We start from the raw sequence: 22,332 nt of genomic DNA, 5'->3' as shown, positions 1-22,332 counted from the left end.
TGCGCAAATCTTGAATCCTGTTCGCTCTTTGTGTTCATATCTGAGCTCCCAGCTCTTGTCTGAACTCTCCTGCAAACCACGAAGCTTTATCGTCTTCTAATAGTGTGTTTTATGCTACGAGCAGATGTGCGCGTTCATGGCTTCAGGGTCACACCTTCTCCAGCCAGCTGTGCGTGAAGATGATGAAGACCTTCCCTAGCAGCATCCCGACTGTTAGAGGCGCTCACCCAGCATTTACCCTCTGGGCGACGACGTTCAGCGAGCAGCAGGAGGAGGAGGACAAGAAAAACTGAACAACGATGATTATTTGAGCATCCATACAGTAACTGGGGGATTTGACAGCGTGTTTTTAATAAACGCAGGGGTCTCCACTGGGCATGCTCCATCTGTGCTGAGAGAAGAGCTGTGCTCGGTGAGAATAACAGGCAGTTTGGGCGTTTTTTCTTCTTTTTTTCTTCTTCTTGGAGGAGGTTTGTCGCCCTCTCATCTTTGATTTTCTTTATCAGCAGTGCAGGGAACGGGGTTGTTCTCCCATCAAAAAGAGCGAGGGATGTGTTCTTCTCAGCGATGCATGAACGGCAGTGAAGTCTGTGAGCGAGGCAGCATCTCGGCGCTGAGACAAAGACCTGCTGCTTAGTGGCGGCGTGTCGTTAAATTCAGGAAGGGAGCGGGAGTGTGAAGGAGGTGAGTCTGTAGGCAGCAACAGAAGGACTGAGCAGCTCCATCAGGAGCTTTCCACCCAGCACCACTACCATCATCATCACCGCAGTCACCTTGCTGTGAAAGTCATAAACCTTCCTCAGGGCTGATCTCATCAACTGTCGCATCCTGGTGAGTTTAAAGAGCTGGATTTATTCTGTCGGCGTTTTTCCTCTCTTTATATATCTCTCTCGACATCTTGGATTTATCGATGATGTGACGTCCATTCTTAATGTGATGCCATTGGCTGCATTGGGTTTTGGATTCGGTTTCTCTACCTTCCAGCGAGCCTGGCAGCACTGAGCGTTTCTGATCCTCCAGCTGAATGAATGAATGAATGAATGCTTGCAGAAAATTCAGGGTTTAGAGGGGGATGCGTGTCAGACTGCCCTGATTTCTTTCACAGCTGCTGAGAAAAGGACTGGTTGCTTTGTGCGCTGCTTTCCTTATGTAATTGTTTCCGTCACCCCGATCACTCCTGTGCATGGTCTGCACTGTGCGCCTAGACTTACCTTTGCGATGAAGGGAACTTATGGGAGAAATGCCTAAGGGACGCGATGGGCCTGAGCGACGACAAGGATCGCATTGTGATAAACGTGGGAGGGATCAGACATCAGACATACCGCAGCACCCTGCGCACTCTACCTGGCACTCGCTTGTCCTGGCTGGCCGAGCCTGATGCGCCCAACCACTTTGACTATGATGCCAAGATCGAGGAATTTTTCTTCGACCGCCACCCTGGCGTTTTTGCACATATCCTTAATTACTACAGGACAGGTAAACTGCACTGCCCGGCCGATGTCTGCGGGCCGCTCTATGAGGAGGAACTGGCCTTCTGGGGGATTGATGAAACAGACGTGGAGCCATGCTGCTGGATGACCTATCGCCAGCACCGGGAGGCAGAAGAGGCCCTTGATAGTTTCAGCGGGGGGGGCCTGTTAGACCTGGGGAGTGATGATCCGGAGCCAGAGCAGGAGCACGCTGAGGATGATGTGGATGAAATGACGAGAAGGCTGGCTCAGGGAGACTCTCCTGATACAAGGAATGGGAGCCTGTGGAGTCGGTGGCAGAAACGGGTTTGGGCTCTATTTGAGGACCCTTACTCCTCTAAATATGCAAGGGTGAGTCACTTTTAAAAATGTCCTTGTGTCATTGTTTTTCTTAAATTAAATTAAGGTATATATTATGTATGTTATGTAAAAAAAAATGTTCTGGTGTTGTTGTCATGATGCATTAACAGTAATACACTTGTTAATTGGTCCTCCTCTGCTCCTTGATGGTGAAACAAAGGCGTTTGGTGGTGGGCTTTTGTAGAAAGGGCTTTGATGACCTTGAAATTGCTCTTCTGAGGGTCTCCACAACAGGTCGATGAGAGTGCACGAGGGAGAAAGAGGAGGAGAGGGGCGAAATGAACCAACTTCATGTAGAAGAACCATTTGCATGAAAATCATCACCTCTGCCCTCCTCTTATCTTGCTGGAGAAGATAAAGAAACTCATTTTGAATCTCACAGGTCTTTGGATAGATATTTCCGCAACATGGGGATCTCAGGGCATGCTGGTTTTTTTGGTTAAATAGGTCAGCTGCACATTAGGAAACCAGATCTTTGGCACCACCACATTTTTTTCTGTGGCAGACCTCCAGACAAAATTAGGTTGCTGTTAGGGGTGACATTTTCAGTCTTTGTTACGGGCACTTTTCCATCAGGGTGTAATACTTGCCATTGGTGACAAGGACAACTTTACACCTTTTTTTTAAAAAATATTTGTAATTTTTTTTGGACCACGAGCCCCTAAAACGACTGCTGTGTTGCACGCTGCTTTAACAGCTGCTGTTGTAGCCGTAGTAATTAGTTATCAGGCACCAATCCAGACAGAGTAAACTGCATTGACTTGTTCTCACTCTTCCAGAAAGCATTATGGAATAAGTGCCACCCCCCACCCGTCACATACACACTTCCAAATTTGATTTTCTTCACACAGGAAAGATTCCCCCAGCAGAAGCTCAGCTGTGTCCTACATTTAACAACAAGCATGACAAAAGCAGAGTAGGGATCGACTCCACAAAGACAGGCAGGAAGATTAATTAGAAGTGAGCCTCAGAGTTAATTACCGACTGTATTCACAGTAGATACATCAGTGGAAAAACCCTTGCCACTGCACATCACAGTAGACCTGTGGTTTGCTGGCAACAGTGAGAATTAGCCAATAAGGAGCAAACAATCGTCACTTGTTGCCCTTCCTCCAGGCCACACTGTTCCTAACTGTCACACAGACACATAATTTAGGAGGCAGTCTGATGAGACACAGCGTTTGGTTAACAGTTCGAAGGGTGGGATGTTCAGAGGGCTGAGCGAGCCTGCTTGTTAGGAGGCATCAGCGGCAAAGCAGCTCAAAGGATGAGGCTTTATCGCACTGGAGTTTGTATGGTAGTGGCAGCAGTGGCGACTTGCCTCAAATAAGGATTGTTTTCATCATTTTTTTTTATTTTCTGTGTCAAAGTAGAGAAAAAAAACATGCTTAGTGCAACTCCCAAAAATTCACATCACAATGAGATTTAGATGACAGTCACGTAAAATGCATCAAGCCAGCAGGTGTCGATTATGACTCCAACGTGTGCAGTTGGTTGAAGTCATTGTTTTGCAGTGTGGTGGTACTGTGCTGCATTACTGTCTAAGGAGTACTTGTTTCTTTTTTCGTGCGGCACATAGTGGAGAGGGGGTGGACAAAAACAACAACATTATGCAATTTGATAAAACACCACCACTTATTAACGCCTTGAAACTTGGCAAAAACTCCTCTTACATCATATCTGCAAAAGCTGAACGTTATTATCTCGACCACTGCGTGTTTATTAAAGTCGCCTCACTATTCGATTGCCTGCGAATGCCAAGTGCTCCATGTTCCTTTTGAATGCGTAAATGCTAAACATTTTATGCCGAATTTGTGTTACATAACAGCGTGTAGATCCACATTGTGAACTGGGATGTTGTCTCTCTGAACAAAGAGGACAGCTCTGCTGACAGGAGTTGGTGCTTCTGCAGTCAACATAGCTTCCCCCTGGACCATCATGCTAAGATGGAAGGAAGGCAGGCATTCATAAGGAGCAGTGATTTCCTCAGCACGAGGCAATGAATTGCCACTGATGAGACATGATGATGAAGGCCTGTTTTCCATCTTCTTCTTATTATTATGTTGTGCTGCATCGCCCGTCTTAGTGGCCCACTTTGAATGAAACCGACTGACAAGTACAGATCATTCCCCTCTCTCAGAGGGACTTCATGCCCAGACCTGCCCTTTTCCAACTTAGTCATTCATTATTCCTCCCTGCTACTTAACAAGGCTGTGCATTAGTTTGAAAGGTACAGCAGGGCCTCATTTAAGGAAGGCTTTATGCATGAGTCGATTGCTATTGATCCGACATTTGCAATTCATAGGATCATTAAGCAGATATTTGCTCTTCCTGTGCACTTCTCTGTCCACCTTCTTTCCTCTGATTGAACTTAGATTCCTGTTTACTGTTGTTGTTTTTCCCCCCTACAGTAAGGAGCATGAACAATAACACATGCTGTAAACCAGTACTGCATGAGGACAGGGCTGGGATCGATACCCAGGGGACAGCACTGTATCTGTTACACCCATGTAGTATGGAGGAATAACAGAACCTAAATGTGAAGAAATTTGATCATCTAATCAATATTAGAGGGTGAAGTACTTTTTTTCCCATTAAGGGAAATTATGGCTTCACATAAAAGTCTGTCCTCAGCTCAGTGAGCCTCTCAGCTCACTGTGATTCCCAAGAGCTTGATGATCTGGACAGTATGACCTTGTGTAAGGGAAGACCTGCTGTGGTGATGGAGCTGAAGGGAAGAGCCCCAGCTAAATTTAGTCCAGGGGGTTGACACTAGTGTCCTGTCTGCTGCTACTGCTGCTGCAGGCGCTTAATAATTATATATGTAGCATACCCTTGAAAATGCCACGACCTTGATATACAGCAGATGGATGAGAAGGAAGAACAACAAGCTTGCATTAATTGTCCCTTTTGCAGCGGCGCTTCATATTCAAGACACAGATCAGAGAGGAGTGCAGCTGGGGTGTCATTGCCACTGTAACTGTCAAACTAGATGCCACTGTCTGAGATAGAAGATTAAATTGCATTGTGTCTTGCTAAGAATGACTGCTAGGCCGTCAAGCTTGATTACACTGCATGTATCAGTGTGCTCATTCTCCTTTTTGTCCTTCTCCTCTGTCTTCTTTCTTTCCTTTTTCTGCCCCCTAAATATTTCCTGCTCAGTGGGTGGCTCTGGCCTCGCTGTTCTTTATTCTGGTGTCCATCACCACCTTCTGTTTGGAGACCCACGAAGCCTTCAATCCCATCATCAACCGCACGGAATGGGACGTGGTGGGCAATGAAACAGTGATGAACACCTACCAGGAGACTGAGACCGCCATCTATCTCACTTACATCGAAGGTGTCTGTGTGGTGTGGTTCACGTTTGAATTTCTAATGCGAATAACTTTCTGCCCAAATAAATTTGACTTCATTCGGAATGCGCTGAACATCATCGACTTTGTGGCCATCCTTCCCTTCTACCTGGAGGTGGGCCTAAGCGGCCTCTCCTCCAAAGCAGCTAAGGATGTGCTGGGTTTCCTGAGAGTGGTCCGCTTTGTGCGGATCCTGCGTATCTTCAAGCTGACCCGTCACTTTGTTGGGCTGAGGGTGCTGGGCCACACGCTGAGAGCCAGCACCAATGAGTTCCTGCTCCTCATCATCTTCCTCGCTCTCGGTGTCCTCATCTTCGCCACTATGATCTACTACGCTGAACGGATTGGAGCTAACCCCAATGACCCAAGAGCCAGCGAGCACACGCACTTCAAGAACATCCCGATTGGATTCTGGTGGGCCGTGGTGACCATGACGACCCTTGGCTATGGAGACATGTACCCTCAGACGACCTCCGGTATGCTGGTTGGAGCTCTGTGCGCCCTGGCAGGTGTGCTGACCATCGCCATGCCCGTCCCCGTGATTGTCAACAACTTTGGAATGTATTACTCGCTGGCGATGGCAAAACAGAAACTACCAAAGAAAAAGAACAGGCATATCCCTCGGGCACCCCAACCAGGCTCTCCTAACTTCTGCAAGACAAGCATCAGCTCCCAGCATCAGAGCCCCATTGCCCATGACGATGTTTTCGAGATAAAGTTTCAAGGTAAGAAACAAGCGTGACATACTTTCTGATAAATGAGTTGTCTCATTTCTATTCGTCATATCGCTATTGTGCTGTTTCACTGTTCGTCTGTTCCCACACTTCAATCAGCTTATGATTCAGGCACGAGATTAAACAAAACGAGTTCTCCACTCATAACAAATCAATAAAATATGTAATGAAAAGCATATTTGACTGGATAGGCGAATAGAGAGATTCAGCAGACTGTGAGTAATCTTGCTATTGATTTTGCACTCCTTAATGCAGTGATTCACTCCTCCTCTCTCTTAAAACTAACTGGATGCATATATTTGTAAGATTAAGAAAAGTGTAAGTAGACTGGAGTCATTTGATGCCCCCCACCCCACCCTTGGTGTTGTTACAGCAAAGATATGTTGACCTTTGATTCAGTTTGCGCTCATAAATCTCCAAGCTTCAATAACAAAGCTTCAAACAGAGCTTCCGCAAAGGAGTGGAAGGTAAACAGCAGTTATGCAGACAGCATTATTGAACGAGTTTATCCCAGTGTGAATTAAGGTAGCAGAACATCAAAAAACAACTACATATTCAAATATGTAGTGCTTGAATTAAATAAACAGCATGTACAGAAAAATCTGATAGTTTTTTTGTTTGTTTGTTTTTTTGAATTTTTGGTTTCTTTTAAGATTCTAAACTGAATGGTGAGGCAGCTAACGCAGCTCTGGCCAATGAAGATTGCCCTCATATAGACCAGGCCATATCTCCGGAGGAAATCTTCAGCCCCAGCGAGAGAGAGCGGCCCTGCTTCCTGGTCACCACTACTACTGAACGCCCCAACCACACAGGGGGCAGAGTGAGGAGGGGTACGTACAGTAACAGCCAATCACAGGCCCCCCTGAGACACTGACACCCTGTAGACCATATAGGCAGGACAAGCCCCCTTTTTTTGCCTCTTTGCTGAGAGTTACACCTCAGTTTTTACACAGGCTCTATCACACACAGACACACACTCACAGAGACACAGACACAATCACGCACACACATGCACACAACAACAAACCTCTTTATAACAGCTTTCATACACGTTCACAGCAGCTGCTTCTCCTCAGTCATCCTGCTGGGATTTGTATATATTCCGATTCACTAAAACACGTTAAGGCCAAGCACAATCACCACAAATGTCCAGAGTAATTGTCCACATCTACATACTATATTTTTTGATACGTGCATAATGTAATACCCCTATTTATTTACAAGTAAGAAAACTATTTTCGAGATTTATATGATCTAGAATGTGTTGTCTTATCTGCCTAAGAAAGTATTTACGTGTTACGCGTGTACCATGTATGTATATGTGTTTTAATGATAAATACCATGCGGAATCCTGACTTATGAGAACATTGCTCTTGATCATAACGGTGCATGAAGTGTCTTGCTGATGGGTGCTATCAGTATGGTGAAGGAGCACAACACAGATGGATGACAGCTAATATCAGATGTAATTATTTAGAAGACGAGACAAAATTGAAATTTACAGATTTCTATACTTTAATAACGGGGATCGCCCCTTCGTTTTTGTTTTGCTTTTAAATTTTATATCAGTGATAAATGATAACATTCCTCTAAGAAAGTCCTGTAAGTCTCCAGCTGTGTGCGGTAAACGGCATACAGCATGATATTCTACTTGTAGCTGACAAAACATTCCCTGCCTGAGGTGCCTACCTTTCTTGAATTTTTAAGTGTTATACTCCAAACCATTCCAGTACCACCCGGTGCATGCTGTTGTACTCCTAATGCACTCAATGCATGGAGAATAATAATGTGTCTCACGTCTGTGTTGACCTGTTTCTTTGGAGTCAAAAACAAGAAAGCAACAGGTGTAGTATAACCAATGAGGAACACCAAAACACTTTGTCGTGGATTCAGTGCTGCAGTGTACTCAGAACGTTCTCTGTTTTTCAACTGAAGGTTATGAAAAGCCTTGGAGCCTTAACAGCATGTCTGGCATGAGCGGGGATGCCTCTGGAGTGTCCTCAGTGTCCGCCCTGCCCTGCAGCCCACCCTGTCTAATGCAGCACTCACATTCTCCCATCCCATCCATTATGTAGCATGGTTGAGTAGCAGATACAATGCCATTGGAAGGCCAGTCCACACTTCTTATATTTCCTGTCAGATTTTGCTTTCACACTTGCCTTCACACCTGCTTTTGTTTCTTTTTCTTTTAAAATTATTATTATTTTATGTTTATTTTTCTGGAAAATTGTATCTTAACTGTGCTTATACTCAAGCTTCCCAAGTGTTCTCCTTGGGTGTGTCATCATATCATAGACTAGAAAACATTGGCACATGCCACTCTGCATGGGTCACCTCAGTTGCAGACAAAGCACCGTTCTACTTCTTACCACAGGCTAACCACACTCTTTTCCTTGTGTTTACATCATTGCCTGTTGCTCTGTTGCTTTTGATCTCTCATTCTCTTCTGCCAATAACTTATCTCATTTGCTTTTTTGGTTTTGGTTTTTTGTTTTTCAGCAACTTTTTTTGTGAAATAAATTTTCATAAGATGTAACCCCTGCCAATAATATGCTGGACATTAATTATACAAGGCTTTTAAAACATATCCAAAAGCTGTTAAGGGAACTTCTCTTAAGTGCTTTGTACGTTGCAAAGTAGAGACGTCATTCTGAAAGTGCAGTCCAGATAATGTTACCCGAGTGGCCATTAGAAAAAAAAAAATGAACATGCTGTTCATGATGTCCGATGCAATATGGAGATGATGACAATTCCTATGATGCCAGTGATGAATACATCTAATGTCAACAGAACTAAAACTGTTCATTTGCATGAACTGCATGAGAAATTATGTTCAACAAGAAGCTAACTGTATCGCAATTACCTGTAAGGAGAAAAAAAAAGTTTTTCTTTCAAAAGCTTCATAAGCTTTGTCATTTTTATGCATTTTGAAACAGCTTTACAAGAGACTCAGTCATAGCAGAGGTTTTTATGTAGCCACCATTCTTTGCCTTTCCCCAAATTCATATATTTATTTTCTTGTATTTATTTGACTGGGGCCTCCAACGGAAAAAAAAATAGCGTGATTTAACTTGAACAATCTGTCATAAAGCCAACTAATGCTGTTATGAGCATAAATAGTTTTTATACAAATATATTTACTGGTAGTTACGAGTTTTTAAAGGGTATCGGTAGACTGCCACCACGTCTATACTGCTGTGCTGCTAAATTAAGGCAGGACTCATGAATTACGAAACAACGGTGCCTTCATACCTGGAGAGGCAAAGTAAAAGCGAGTAATAAATTGACATGATATTAACATAAGTGCTCCCAGTGTAGCATCATTACACTTTATTCCATGCTCATAACAGTGTAACAAAAGCTTTATTTATAGGGTGAACCTTGTACCTTTTGCACCACCCTCGTTCCCTTAATCACAGTTTAAAAAAAATAGTCCTCTTGGTTATTGTTGTTATACCATTGAACACATATTAGGACTGAATCTTTAGTAGGGATACATAGCACCAAGCAAAAAAAAGAAGCACTAAAAAAAAGAAAACTTTAAAAAACGACTCATTAGTCCCCACGTCTTTTGTATAATAAAGCACAAAATATAATTAAAGGGGACCAGGCAACTCCACAGAGCCAAAATATATTGAGTTAGGATCAGTGGGAGATGTCACGATGACTCGTGCAGTATGTATGTCTATTGGTTAAAACATCAATACTGTTACTGTTACATGTATTGATACTGTCCCAATAATTATGCACAAATTTTTCAGGGCACTTTAACAAATTTCTTCTTTTTTTTTCCTTTTTTGTTTTGTTTTGTTGACCAATCAGAAATGTTCATTTCTAGAAGAAGATAGGCAAATTATAGCAACTAGTTTTTGTTTTTATTCTGAATGAGCAGAGTTTTACATTTTTTGAGTCATGTCTCTTGTGGTAATTAATGGATGTTATATATTTAAAAAAACAACAACAACAACTTGTTAAGATTTGATGTGAAGAGATGCAGGTGAATTATATGCTCATGCAATTCAAGTGGAGGGGTGGGAAGGAAAAAAAGTACAGTGAGACATAGCATGGGCTGTGGGTTTACTTGGGGAAAGCTAAATGCATGTATTTTACATTTATGCAAAAGAAAAGTATTCAAATAAAAATATGTAAATATAAGTCCTTGCATGAAATAAATTTTATACACAATGAGCGTTTAGACTCCGTTTTTATTCAACAGCACATGCATCTACATACATCTTTCCTTTCCTACTAGCGTCCGGCTAGTGTTACCAACTGCTGTTTGACCCTGTCCAGGTCAAAGAGAGCTTTAAAAAAAAAAAGAAGAAAAAAAAGAGGTGACCGTGAGAGCATGACGCAAAGTATACAAACGCATGACAATGACTGAACTACTGTACATCAACCTGTCAAACGCAGCATGATTGGGCATGTTTATTAACCGACTCAGAGTCCAACCTCTGCACACAGACAGTACATTGGTGTCTGACGCCTTCCGCTAAGCATGGGGAACAAAAACCCAAAACATGGTAAACCCATGTTTACCATGAGGAACTAACGGAGCACATTTTCTTTACTCTCCAAGCCAGTGTCATTTCACCTCTCCCTGCACCTGCAGAGGTAGCCATCATCGCCATCATTTCCACCATTATACATAATTTGTGTAATAATTTATTTTTGTTATTGTTGTTTTTTTATATGTTTATAGAGACCCAACGACAGCACCGGAGCAGACAACCAACAGAGTCAGTTTGTGTTATGAACCATGGTGTACCAACCACTATGTGTATGACCCATAATGGCCCATCACCCACCTGATAGTGCTGTAGCATTGTTGTGTGTATTAGTATTTTTAAATGGGTGTGACAGTGACAACCTGTACATCACAAAACTCAGCATAGATGTAGCACAGAGGAAGTTTTGTTGTCAAGCCTTATGTAGCTCAGTATCTGTGACTGGTTAATGTGTTGTAATTTGTGTGCCTATTTTTGGTGTGTGCCAGTGCTGTAAATACGCTTTTTGTGTGCTGAAGTTGTGTGTACCAATGTTTTTTGAGTGATCATCAAATATTTGTGTGCTTCTTCTGTCCAAAAGTGAAAAAAAAGAAATGTTGCTCCGATTTTAAACCGCAAACCCCCTTCAGCAAAAACCTGTCACGCGTCACGTCAGCCAGACTAAACCGTTGAAAACAAGTCATTAACTTTGCACTGTCATCGTCACACCTTTGTAGACTTTTGCACTGTTTTGCACCAGTGAACTTTTAACATTCCTTTGATATGTTTTCATGCATCAGAGATAATGTCCACAAAAAATATAGTAATAATAATGTCATGCTTTAAAAAAAAAAACTTTAAAAAATCTAAAAAAAACCACCACTCTTACCTTGTATTAAAGAGGCATTAAAATGGCAAGTTGTGCTGTTAGAATAATAATAGTTGGTGATGCAAATCTTGTTTTTGCAGGGTATGTAGGAATGAAATGATAGGTTTTCATTTACTGAATGATGATATGCAGTTGTACTTTGATTATCAAAGACAGCTCCTATATAACATGCATTCTCATATCAAAGCATAGGCATTTAAATAATTGTTTAATTGACAATCACGTATAATTGGATTATACCTCTTTGTCATTTTTTTGGACACATCCAAATTGCTACATTGGTATGTAATACTAACTAATGCCAAACCATTATCCTTATCATACTGGACAAGTGCCTATGTTATGTAAATTCTTCTTATCATTCAGGATTACAGCTTAACCAACATGACGACGAAATAATATGCATTTTCTTTTAAATTAACCATCAGTCACCAGCACATTGACAACAAGCATCAGCTCAGTACTTGAAAGCACGTGTACGCAGCATCGACCCCAGTGCTGATCAGCTTCTAAAGGCAAGCAACGAGCATAACCTAATTAAAGACGCAGAGTCCTGATCCACTGTTTGTGTGGAAAAAGTTAGTGAGAAGGGACCAACTTTTTACCAAACAACTGCAAACACACTGCCAACAACTTGCTGAGATCTGAGTGCAGTCTGGTACAGCAGATCTGAATATGTCAATAGAGCTGAGTACAAATGGGGGGACTGTGTGCTGGTCAAGGTATAATACATATATGTGAGAAAGCAAGCAAGCAAGAAAGCTATTATCATGAAACAGAATCAATTACACAACTTAGAGGCAACTAATTTGTGGCATTTGGTGCGATTTCAGAGTGTGTATTTTGAACACCGTGCATTTTGTGGTTAGTTATCTCAATAAGGTGTTCAGTGGTCGTTCTGATTGGTTTGTTGTTTAGGGATTTTTGTGTCTTTTTTGACCAATACAGTTCAGACTTGTACAATAGTGATAAATAAAAAAGAACCACAGAAATTATCACTTTTCAGTGAGTGTCCATTTATTTTCCCCTCCCCAACATAATCCTGGTAAAAGCACTTTAACATTTATTAATGTTTCCACATTTAACTTACACGAACATTTAAAGTAAACACTTTCATACAAAAGAAAGTCAAGTAAAAGTAGACATCAGCTTTACTGAGTACCTTCACTGCCTTTCTCAAAGGCACTGCCTTAACAACTGCAGTTGGTATCCAGGTGCTGCACTGCGGAGGTCCACTCCTTATAAATATGTAGGTTGGGTCATGTCCAGTGGATGAGTTTCTTCCAAGATTAATGAAGTATGAAAGTGGTGCAAATCAGACAAACAGAAAATCAAAGAATATGACACAGATGGGCAAGGACATAAATAATTGATAGACCAGTAGAAAAATGGGAAATAAAATGCTGTTGTGTGTATGTGCGAGTGGTACATCACAAGACGACAGAGAAATTTTCACTACGGATTGCTGAGATTGACTGCATCCTGACATTCAAGATCACAGCAATAAAACCCCTGACATGAGAAGATGGAGCTGTAACACTAGTCTAGCCCATCCCTCATATGATCTGTAACAGCTTCATTGAGGAAGGCAAACACGTCAGGTGGACCTACAGCTACAGGCAAAGCCACTGGCCCCATCGCGTCCATCACAGACAAATTATGGCCACATGAAACATAAATCACCCAACCATACGAGGGTATTTATGACAACTGCAGTTTAAAGTGTGACCCCTTCAAGTACTTCAGGTAGCCTTTTAACATGTGAAAGTTAGTGTTGAGTCAAGGGCACTTAAAAATGATCGCACGTGGGTTTCATAGGGCACCGATAAACCACTAAAACAGAAATGTGTTAACTCCCCAAAGCATTCGCTTTTTATAGCCTCTGATTGTCATGCAGAATAAATGTCCCTGCTCCGGCGTTACTCGAGTGGTGCAGAATTTGTTTCTGTGCTGGTCGTCGCAGCGCACACTGCCATGGAGTGTCCGGCTCCGCAGCCAATGAGAACAGGTCTTAGACCAGGAACGAGCTGCGGAAGAAAGATGTTGGCCTGCGAGCCGTCTCCGCACATCCCATGTTCATTCCAGCCCCACGAAAGGAGACTTCCCCCTGAAAGGGAGAAGGATCATGGGTCAGTGTAGCTGACAGGAGAGAGAATGAGGGGGCTGTAGCACAGTGTGTACAATGTAGGCTAAAATCAGCGTCCTGGATTGCAAAAATACAGGGTGTAAAAGAAAACACACACATAGCTCCTGTTCCCCACCCTGACACTTGGTCAATAATAAAGCCTCGCTGCTCTTCACAGCTGGAGAGCCTATCGGTGGGTGTGGTCAGGTCTGCATCACCGAGGAGACACGTGCCATGGCAACACAGTTACCTAACAGGCTCCATTGCCATGGCAACAGAAGCGAGCTTGCTTTCTCAAGGGTAACACATCTTCAAGCTCTCCCCGTACTGCAGTTGTGTGCCTTTCGTGTCATCTTTTCATTTGTTTCATCGCGAGGTTGTCTTTGTCTTTGTCTGCGTTTTCAGCTCGTCCCCGAAAATCCGCAGCGCTTGCCAGAAAGACGCATATGTTTTCACCAGTTCACAGACCACGATGCCATGCCAAGCAGCTCATGCCAATGTGACAGTTTGCCAGAAACGGCTTATGCGTTACAAACATGCATGTAGTCCCCGTCTTAAAGACAGTGCATGTATTTAGGACTGGACTGACACCTTTTCTTTGATTTAGTGTTCAGAAAGTATTAGTGGACTAAATGTGTTGAAACATTTGGTTCATTGGGAAAAAAAAAAATCTTTATTTTGGTGCTGTGCTTAATTCATGGGCTCACTGACTGGAGTATAGCACATCAGTGTTTCCATGGCAACAAAGTGTCTGCATAATATTCTGCACGACAAAAGGATAATAAAAAAATAAGGAATCTCAAACCAAAAGGCCATTTGTGCATGTAAACAAACGCTGTTATTTGTTTTTGAAATTTGTCAGTTTAAAATTTCACACCCAAATAACAACGCCACAGTGACACAGTCTGCGGAGGTTGTCTTTTTTTAGCGTGACTTGCATCATTCTACAGATACAGCTCTAATTTAAGGTGTTCGTGCTTCTACAATCCCGTTAAGTGGAAAAATGTTCACATGAACCAAAAATCTTTCCTCAGATTGGATGAGCTGTGGCCACAGAGTCTTTGACCCTTCTCCCCACCTCTGACCACCGCTGATGATTTTCACAAACCAGGAGAACTTGCTCAGGTTCTAATGAGCAAAGGATGAGCAGGCAACAGATATCATAAGCAGCGTGCAATGCTCTCCGTTCCTTTCCGCCTGACCTACTTCAGCACCCGAAATAGCAGCACTCAGGTCTGCGCTTCCAATCCTGTTTTGCTATTTCATTGCTCCTGCCACCACACTTGAGACAGGAGGAGGAAGAGAGGTGAGCGTGGCAGAAGAGTGAGATGCTGGAGGTTCAGATGAGATCTCTGCTTGCTAGTTCTGCCTTCACCGCCCAAAACTGAACTTTTTGAAAGTGCTTCTCGAGAACTATGGATGATGGACAATTTCCACATATTCAAATTAGGATCGCACAATCATTATCGCTATCAATTAGTGAGATTAACACCAGTGAATGGCATGGATGCTTGCAGAAACACCACCGATGTTCACAGTTTCCTCTCTTATGGAAGCATGCGCCTGTATTTCAGTGATCATCTGTGATATTTATATTCGTACTCATGTAAAAAAAACTGGGTCAGTGTTCAAAAATTAATGTGATAGATTTTACTTCCAAAAACTGTTTTACATGCCTAGCTGGTTACTATAGAAAAGCAGGAGACTTTTGGCAGGCCTGGAAAGAATAAAAGCACATTTAATCTAATGAGCGATCGCAAACAAGCAGTCAGATATGTCTATCTTTGTTCAGTTCTCTTTGAGGGATGCATGTGAGCGTGCGGCGTCTGTTCAGCGGTTAGGCAGACAAAAGGAGATCGTTCTACAAACATACGACTGGAAAAACTTGCCTGTAAATGGGCATGTGGTTAATTCATCTCCTTTACAGGCCTGTTCGGGTAATTGCTTCTGTCAATGATATCCATCTATCCACGCTGTAATTACATCCTCATGCAATAGCCACTGAGCAATGAGCTGACCTCAGAAATGCTCTGCAGCTTTACAAGGATTAATTGTTAACACTGTAATGCATTAGACAGCTCCCTTGCTAACTTTTTAGTAGGGGTGAGGACAGCTTGAAATAGTTTAGCCTCACCTATGTGTCTTCTACATTACTTTACGCAAACACAGCCAGAGTCACCTCAGACCATTGAGGATGTCTCTCATTTCAGCCACGAGTACTTAAAGAACCCAGTAAGTTCAAACTTTGCTTTTAATTTTTCATAAAAGGCTTTTGTTTCCTATGGAAATGTTGAGTGCACTTGTGCATTATGTGAATAATAAGTTAGGAGAAAAGTGAAGAAACTGCAAGGAAATTTTTGAGAGAATATACTCACCTACAGAAGCAAGGTTATGTTCTGATCCACAGCAAATCTGTGGAGAAAATAACTTTTAAATACATGTTGAAAAGCAAATGTGCAATTTTAAGACTAATATTCAATCACATATGATACTGACAATTGAAATTATCGTATTCTCCCTTAAAAATTAAATAAAATGACAAGATAAAGCCACTCAGATTTAATTAAAAATCTTTTTTAATTAAAAAAATATTTTTTTGATAATTAAATAATGATCTTTTTCACATCTTTACATACTTTTGGTACTCCAGCATACGAATCCCCTTTAGCGCATAATGTAAATTGAAACTATAGCAGAGACCCAACTGATTCATAACTCTCAAAAGCCACTGCTGGGCTTGCTGGAGGAGTTAATGCAGCCATTTGAGGATGCTTATACAGTCTTGCCCTTTGCTGACCAAAACCTTTTAGATTTTAATGGCCTTTTCTCCTGCTTCCCCCTTCACAAGTATGACAGGAATTGAGTGGACATGCTTAAATGCTAATTGAATCCTGGACATGAGACACAGTCCACTGAATGGCTGTTAAATGCATTTACAGTACTGTCTTGAGCCACCCCTCATTTCTTTATATTTTGCTTCCAAAGAGGCAGACTTTCTTGCAATCTGTTATAAAGCAGTCATGAGCAATAGTTCTCCAAGTTTTTTGAAGGTCTTTCAAAGTTCAAATCACTGTCAGTTTGCATGGAGGAGGTCAGGATAGAGGTACACAGTGAGTGTTTGCAGTCATCTGTAAAAAAACAGTGGAGGTTGTGTCTTGGCTTGGGTGCACACACTAGCCAGTGGTTCTTGTACTGTCAAATTTTGATCTGTCATCCAGTACTATCTGGAACGCATCTAATTAGCAACAGCTTTATTTTTCACAATGACAACAATCCTGAAAACAGTAAAAGCATACATGGATAGAAAAACACGCAAGAGATGGGCATGTGATTAACTCAGCTCCTGTACAGGGACACTATCAGTCATGGATTGGCCTCCCCTCTGCCCAGACCTCAACATTATTGAAGCAGTGTGGGAACAGAACAGAATGACAGGTAGACTGAAGGTCCTTCAAAGGTCCTGGAGAACTGTTCCTGAAGACTACTTACAAAAATTACAACAAAGCTTCCCTAAGAGAGTTCAGGCAGTGATAAAGAATAAAGGCAGCCATAACAACTATCAACTTTAAGCTTCGTTAAAAAGGTCCAAACCCAGTTTTTTCCTTATTTACTGTATTTCCATGTATGTTTGCACTTTAACCAATAAATGAGTGTAATGCATGTAGCACTGTATTTGACAAAGAAAACAAGTGATTAACAGAAACTGACCCACTGATCATGAACCACTGACTGGTTGAAATTTGTCCATCAGTAATGCTCACATGGCTCCCTCCTGACACTAACAGCCATGTCACATTCAAAGTCACTTAAATCACCTTTCTTTCACATTCGGATGTTCAGTTTGAACCTTAGCACATCGTCCTGACCACGTCTACATACCTAAATGCACTGAGTTGGTGTCATGTGATTGGCTGTTGGTAGATGTACCTAAAAAGTGGACAGTCAGTGTATATGTACAGTGCTTTAACAGAGTAGGGTGGACTGAGTGATTCATATCCCACTCGGCTAATTCATCTTACTTCATGCTCAACACACAAGGTGACAAAGCTTTGACACCTTATGTGTTGTTGCAATGATCTGTGCGCAGTGGAAAGATGAAAGGAGCGCTTGTCCTTGTTTGTCCCTGACATCTGCTTTATTGGCAATGACCATAGTGTCACCATTTAGACTACAGGTTAACTGCTACAATCCCATTCACATGTAACTGTCCTTACGGGAGAAGAGAAAACTGCCTTCACTGATAAATACAAGTCATTTTTTTCCCCTGCTGAACTATAATGACAGTGTGAGTATGCTTTGTACATAAGAGATAATTATGCAAATCATTAAGAACCTTCTGTTCAGGGGAAACATGCTTCGCCTTATACTAAACAATCAACAGCTAATTTGTTTAACTGTAACTGTCTGCTGCCTCCTGCTGGACGTCTACTGGCATTTTCAAACTAATTTCCACAGCACTATCCTCAAGACCAACAATCCAAACACAAGTCTAGGAAACATTTAATTGTTACTGACTGCAACACAGCTATAGGTTCTGCCATCTGGCGAAGTGCTAAACACTCCTACCTGTGTTGCTCCACGAAGGTTTTCAACCTCTGCAGGGAGTCCAACCTCCTGGGTGCCACCTTGTGCCGCAGGGCCAGCTGGCTGCTGCTCTGTGTCCTCACTGGCTGATATTTGGCGGCCCAGCTGTCCATAATTTCCCCTTCCCCATGTGAACACTCTCCCGCTCTCTGAAACAGATAATGGAATTGTTTTTTCAGTTTGAGCAACTGTCCTCTAAATCCTGTAAAAACTACTGAACATCACAGACCCGAGTACCTGTCTGAGCAACAATATGAGTCCAGCCGCTCCACACATTTATCACTTTTTCTCCATCCAGCAGAGATCGCTTAAGAAGAGTGGGAGAAGACAGGAAGGGCTCTGTGGTGGTCAGCTGACCATGCTTGTTGCTTCCCCACAGAAACAAATCGCCATCTCCTGCACACATGACAGCGACAGCATTACTCTTCATTCAGCACAGGCAGCAGAAAAGCAGAACAGCAATTGAGATGATCTGGTGAACTAATTACAGGACATCAGAGAGGGCAGACTTGATATATGATAAAGAAGATCAAGACAGTGGTAGTGCTTATGAGTGTAAATTGTCCCTATGAATGAACAGTGCAAAATACATAGCTTATTTTTGCACAACATATTGAAGCAACTCACTACCGTCCTACCTGTAAGGCACACACAGTGTGCTGACCCTGCAGTTACCCGGTGTGATATTCTTTGATCCAGACCTGCAACAAGGTCATAAATATCTGTCACATCTACAAATCACCAATAATAGAATAAATTAATAATTATTTATGTTCAGTACAGCTTACGTTACCTGGTACCAGACAGGGCACCTTAGAGTTAAAGTGAGATGGGACAGCATGTGGACTGAGTGCTCTCTTAGCATAACTGAAAAGACCAGTTCCCCACTGATAAACACAGCCTGAGCCTGAAAGTCAAACAGAATTACAGGATTTATGGCTTCACTGTCAAATGAAAAACAGGAGCAGTCAGAGTGCATACCTCCACCAAGACTGAAAATTCCCTTCACACCATGCATGCACTAAGTCCTATGAGATGAAAGATATCTGGATGCAGACTGGTTTATGGTATTTTCTTTAGAACATCAAGCCAAAGTTTAAATTCGATATGCATTTTGGAAGATATCCCATTTTTCAGGATCCAGATTTGGACTGAGTCCAGAAATGTAATCCATTCTAATTCCCAACTCTGATAAAGTTTTCATGCAAGTTCATACTATATATATATATTTTTTTATAAATACAGCTAAGAAACATAGAGACAAAGAAACATAAAGACAGGCAAACAAACCAATCATGTAACCAGATGTTAAAAAAATGAGGGCAGTTCACAGTGCTACCTTACCAGTAACAGCAAGTGAGTGTCGGAGTCCTGCTGCTACACTAACTACTGGCTCCGTCAGACTCTGTCAACAAACAGCACAATGACATCTGCCTTAATGAAAGTGATTAAGATGGCAGGTAAGTAAAGATAATTTATACTAATGTAGATCACTCGAGATGTATTGAACGCGTATTAAAAAAAAATTAAAACCTTTACTTTATAAAAACTGCACTCCCATTGTGTTCTCACCTCAACAACCAGTAGATCTGCAGAGTGTGTCACAGTCTGTCCAACACCCAGTTGCCCAAACACATTGGAACCACATGCTAATAGTTGCCCACCGTCTGAGAGTGTGCCATAACAAGAAAAGAAATATGCCTTTATCTAAGACACACTGAAAAATTACGCTTTTGGGTGAGTGGAAGGTAGTTAAGGTGACCTCTGTTATTCCCATTCTTACTGTTTCTCAGCTATGCTCTGTTTAATTCCTCAAGCATGGGTTGACTGTGTTAAATATGTAGGGGTTTTTTTTGTTGACAATATAGCAATAAATGTGAGTTTTTTTCACCCTTTTTCTAGAAACATATGTATCATAATGGTCTAAGTATAATATATCTGCAATTTCAGGAAAATTAGATCTAATATAATATAATATGATGAAGGTTCTAATATAACACAGCTATATTATTTTATTTTATATACAATTCATCTATTGTATTATTCAAATATAATAAAATGTTATATTAGAATAAAAACTAACATTGCCATAAAAGATCTATTATCCCTGCCCAAAAGAAACACCTGTGTTTTGGCTAGCAATATCACCCTTAAACAGAGTACAAATAGAAATGAGGAAAAATTCCTGGTAGGAAACGGTGCTGACTGCTCACCAGTGAGAAGAAGAGTAAAATCCCAACCACAGGCAATGTCTGTGACTCTCTGATTCAGGATGGGGCAGTGCTGAAGAGTTGAGATGTCTGCACTGTGGCCAAGTCCCAGCTGGCCTCTGTTATTCTGTCCACACACAAACACCTCGCCACTCTCTGTCCAGCACAGCAACATGGGAACAATCAAAGATTTTACTTAGATGTGTTATTTTTATTTTTGGGACAGTTACACCTGCACACTCACTCTAGACATTTACTTAAACAGACGAGACTGAACTGAGTGGAAGTTTGCTTCTACCGTTTGCTGTTAGATCATTTATAATTTTTTGCATTAAACAGATTATCAACATAAAAACAAACAAACAATTAATTTCACTGGCCAGAAGGAGGCGCTACGTGACCTATGAAAGTCTTGCTCACATTACCACAACAGACTAAAAACGTCATCATTCGCAGGTGGGCTGAAGTTTGTGTTTAATATAGGACGAAAGGCTACGTACCGGTAATAACTACGGAGTGTCCCCCACCGCCGCTGACAGCCCGGACTGGCCTGTTTTGTAGGGCAGCAATGTTAGAGAGCCGGGGCGAAGCCTGGTCCTCCACATGTCCCTGGCTCAGTTGCCCGTAACTGTTGGCTCCCTGACAGAAACAGCACAGCTCAATAAAAGTATATGACAGACCGACAACTACTATCAGTGCTCAGGTGAGCGTGAACCAGATGTTAACATCTGTTTTTTGTCGCCTCACCTGTAAAGACAGTAAGTTTGGACGCTAGTTAAGCTAACGTTAGCAAAAGTGCTACGTCTTCTGCGTTTCCAATTGAAGAGTCACTTTGTTCCTTGCATTCAAATAAAGGAATTACACAACCAGATATACGTGACTTTTACAGTGTACTGTTCAATATAACAAACTTACCCAAGAATGTAAACAAAACTCCAACCGTGCGTGTGTTTCCATGGAGTATCTGGGCTAAACACTCAAGTATGCTTTGCGACACTGTCGCGAAGGCGCTTGAAACGGATATATGAGTGGCAAAAGTTACAAACTAAGTTATGACTTTTTAGAAATGTAATATCTAACAATATCTAACATACAGATACATAATATATGGTAAAATAATGGGTGGATTTTTTAAAGCAGGATACTACAACCTGCCTGAAGCACCAAAGGACTCCACAATTGACATTCACCTCAACATAAACTCATCGTTATGATTAACTTGTTTGTGTTTGACAAAGTTTGTGGTTTTCCCAAACCACGTCTTGGCTGTTTGTGGAGCTGAAATAGCTCCACACGTGACTCGCCTTACTATCACCCACTGTCACTGACTGAGAGAGTGAACACACATAAGCCCTGATGCATTTATACCACCGTATTTCGCATATCACCACGACAGGTGGAAGTAGTCCCTAGGATCCCAATAATACAGTTACGCTCCCATGTGTTTTTGTTAATCATAAACTACAAATTTACCTCACATTACTAAAATGTTGATATTTTAATATGAGAATCAATTCTAGATTATAAATATCTGGTATCGGAGGAATCGATATTTCAGTATCGATTGTAACGCCACTACAGAAGAGACTACAGCTTCACAAAAAACGACTTTAATGTTAAATGATCAAATTCTTCAGGTGACAAATTTAGAATAATCTGGGCAGCACTATTATGCCTAAGTTTTAATTTGATTCACCTTTTCAATATGAGCTACCCTTATGTGTATCATTTCTTGAAGTTATAGTTTTAATGTGTTAAATCAGACCAATTTCTTAAGCTGGGCAGTAAATACTCTTTTCTGCTCTGTCTGTTCCTTTGGATTACTGACCTCAGGTATTCAAACTCATCCACCTTTGCTGCCTCCTCCTGGCATCTTCACTGTAACACTGTTCACACATATCTATTCTGTCTTGCTTCTAGTGACCTCTTCTCCCCAGAGCATACCTCCATCTCTCCAGGCTCTCGTCCACTTGCTCTATTCTCACTACAAATCATACTGCTGTCTGCAAACATCATTGTCCACAGAGACTCCTGCCTGACCTCTGTCAGTCTGTCCACCACCACTGAAAACAACAAGGGCTAGTCTCTGATGTTATCCCACCCCCACCTCACCACTGTCTT

General features: G+C 41.8%; 2 protein-coding genes across 3 annotated transcripts; one reads left to right on the top strand and one right to left on the bottom strand.

Annotated features, from left to right (window-relative positions):
• Window positions 1-399: 399 nt before the first annotated feature.
• On the top strand, window positions 400-12,301 carry kcnc1b (potassium voltage-gated channel, Shaw-related subfamily, member 1b). 2 transcript variants are annotated; one of them, XM_031748055.2, is made up of 4 exons: window positions 400-1,820; window positions 4,992-5,907; window positions 6,570-6,746; window positions 10,619-12,301. In XM_031748055.2, the coding sequence occupies exons 1-4, from the start codon at window positions 1,257-1,259 to the stop codon at window positions 10,726-10,728; spliced, it is 1,767 nt and encodes a 588-aa protein (XP_031603915.1). In that variant the 5' UTR covers window positions 400-1,256; the 3' UTR covers window positions 10,729-12,301. The 2 variants fall into 2 exon arrangements, with proteins under 2 accessions (XP_031603915.1, XP_031603914.1); XM_031748054.2 differs by lacking the exon at window positions 10,619-12,301 and adding an exon at window positions 7,852-10,003.
• Window positions 12,298-21,225, bottom strand: sergef (secretion regulating guanine nucleotide exchange factor). Its single transcript, XM_031748043.2, has 11 exons — window positions 21,127-21,225; window positions 20,712-20,850; window positions 20,215-20,367; window positions 19,574-19,668; window positions 19,346-19,406; window positions 18,795-18,908; window positions 18,640-18,702; window positions 18,239-18,397; window positions 17,984-18,150; window positions 15,793-15,829; window positions 12,298-13,399 (listed from the first exon to the last, which is right to left on the bottom strand). Exons 1-11 carry the CDS (start codon window positions 21,166-21,168, stop codon window positions 13,212-13,214), a joined length of 1,218 nt encoding a protein of 405 aa, XP_031603903.1. The 5' UTR covers window positions 21,169-21,225; the 3' UTR covers window positions 12,298-13,211.
• Window positions 21,226-22,332: the final 1,107 nt, after the last annotated feature.

This window comes from Oreochromis aureus, linkage group 7 (genome assembly GCF_013358895.1).
Source record: "Oreochromis aureus strain Israel breed Guangdong linkage group 7, ZZ_aureus, whole genome shotgun sequence".
NCBI lineage: Eukaryota > Metazoa > Chordata > Actinopteri > Cichliformes > Cichlidae > Oreochromis > Oreochromis aureus.
Note: the sequence above shows the minus strand (reverse complement) of the source record. Positions and strands in the feature narration are given on the sequence as shown.

Excerpts from the sequence above, each read along its gene's own strand:
- kcnc1b (XM_031748054.2), top strand. The coding sequence starts at position 1,257 with ATGGGCCTGAGCGACGACAAGGATCGCATTGTGATAAACGTGGGAGGG. Across the intron at positions 1,821-4,991 it reads ACTCCTCTAAATATGCAAGG|TGGGTGGCTCTGGCCTCGCT; the intron begins GTGAGTCACTTT and ends TTTCCTGCTCAG. Across the intron at positions 6,747-7,851 it reads AGGGGGCAGAGTGAGGAGGG|GTTATGAAAAGCCTTGGAGC; the intron begins GTACGTACAGTA and ends TTTCAACTGAAG.
- sergef (XM_031748043.2), bottom strand. The coding sequence starts at position 21,168 with ATGGAAACACACGCACGGTTGGAGTTTTGTTTACATTCTTGG. Across the intron at positions 18,703-18,794 it reads GGTGCCCTGTCTGGTACCAG|GTCTGGATCAAAGAATATCA; the intron begins GTAACGTAAGCT and ends ACCTTGTTGCAG. Across the intron at positions 18,151-18,238 it reads TCATATTGTTGCTCAGACAG|AGAGCGGGAGAGTGTTCACA; the intron begins GTACTCGGGTCT and ends TATCTGTTTCAG.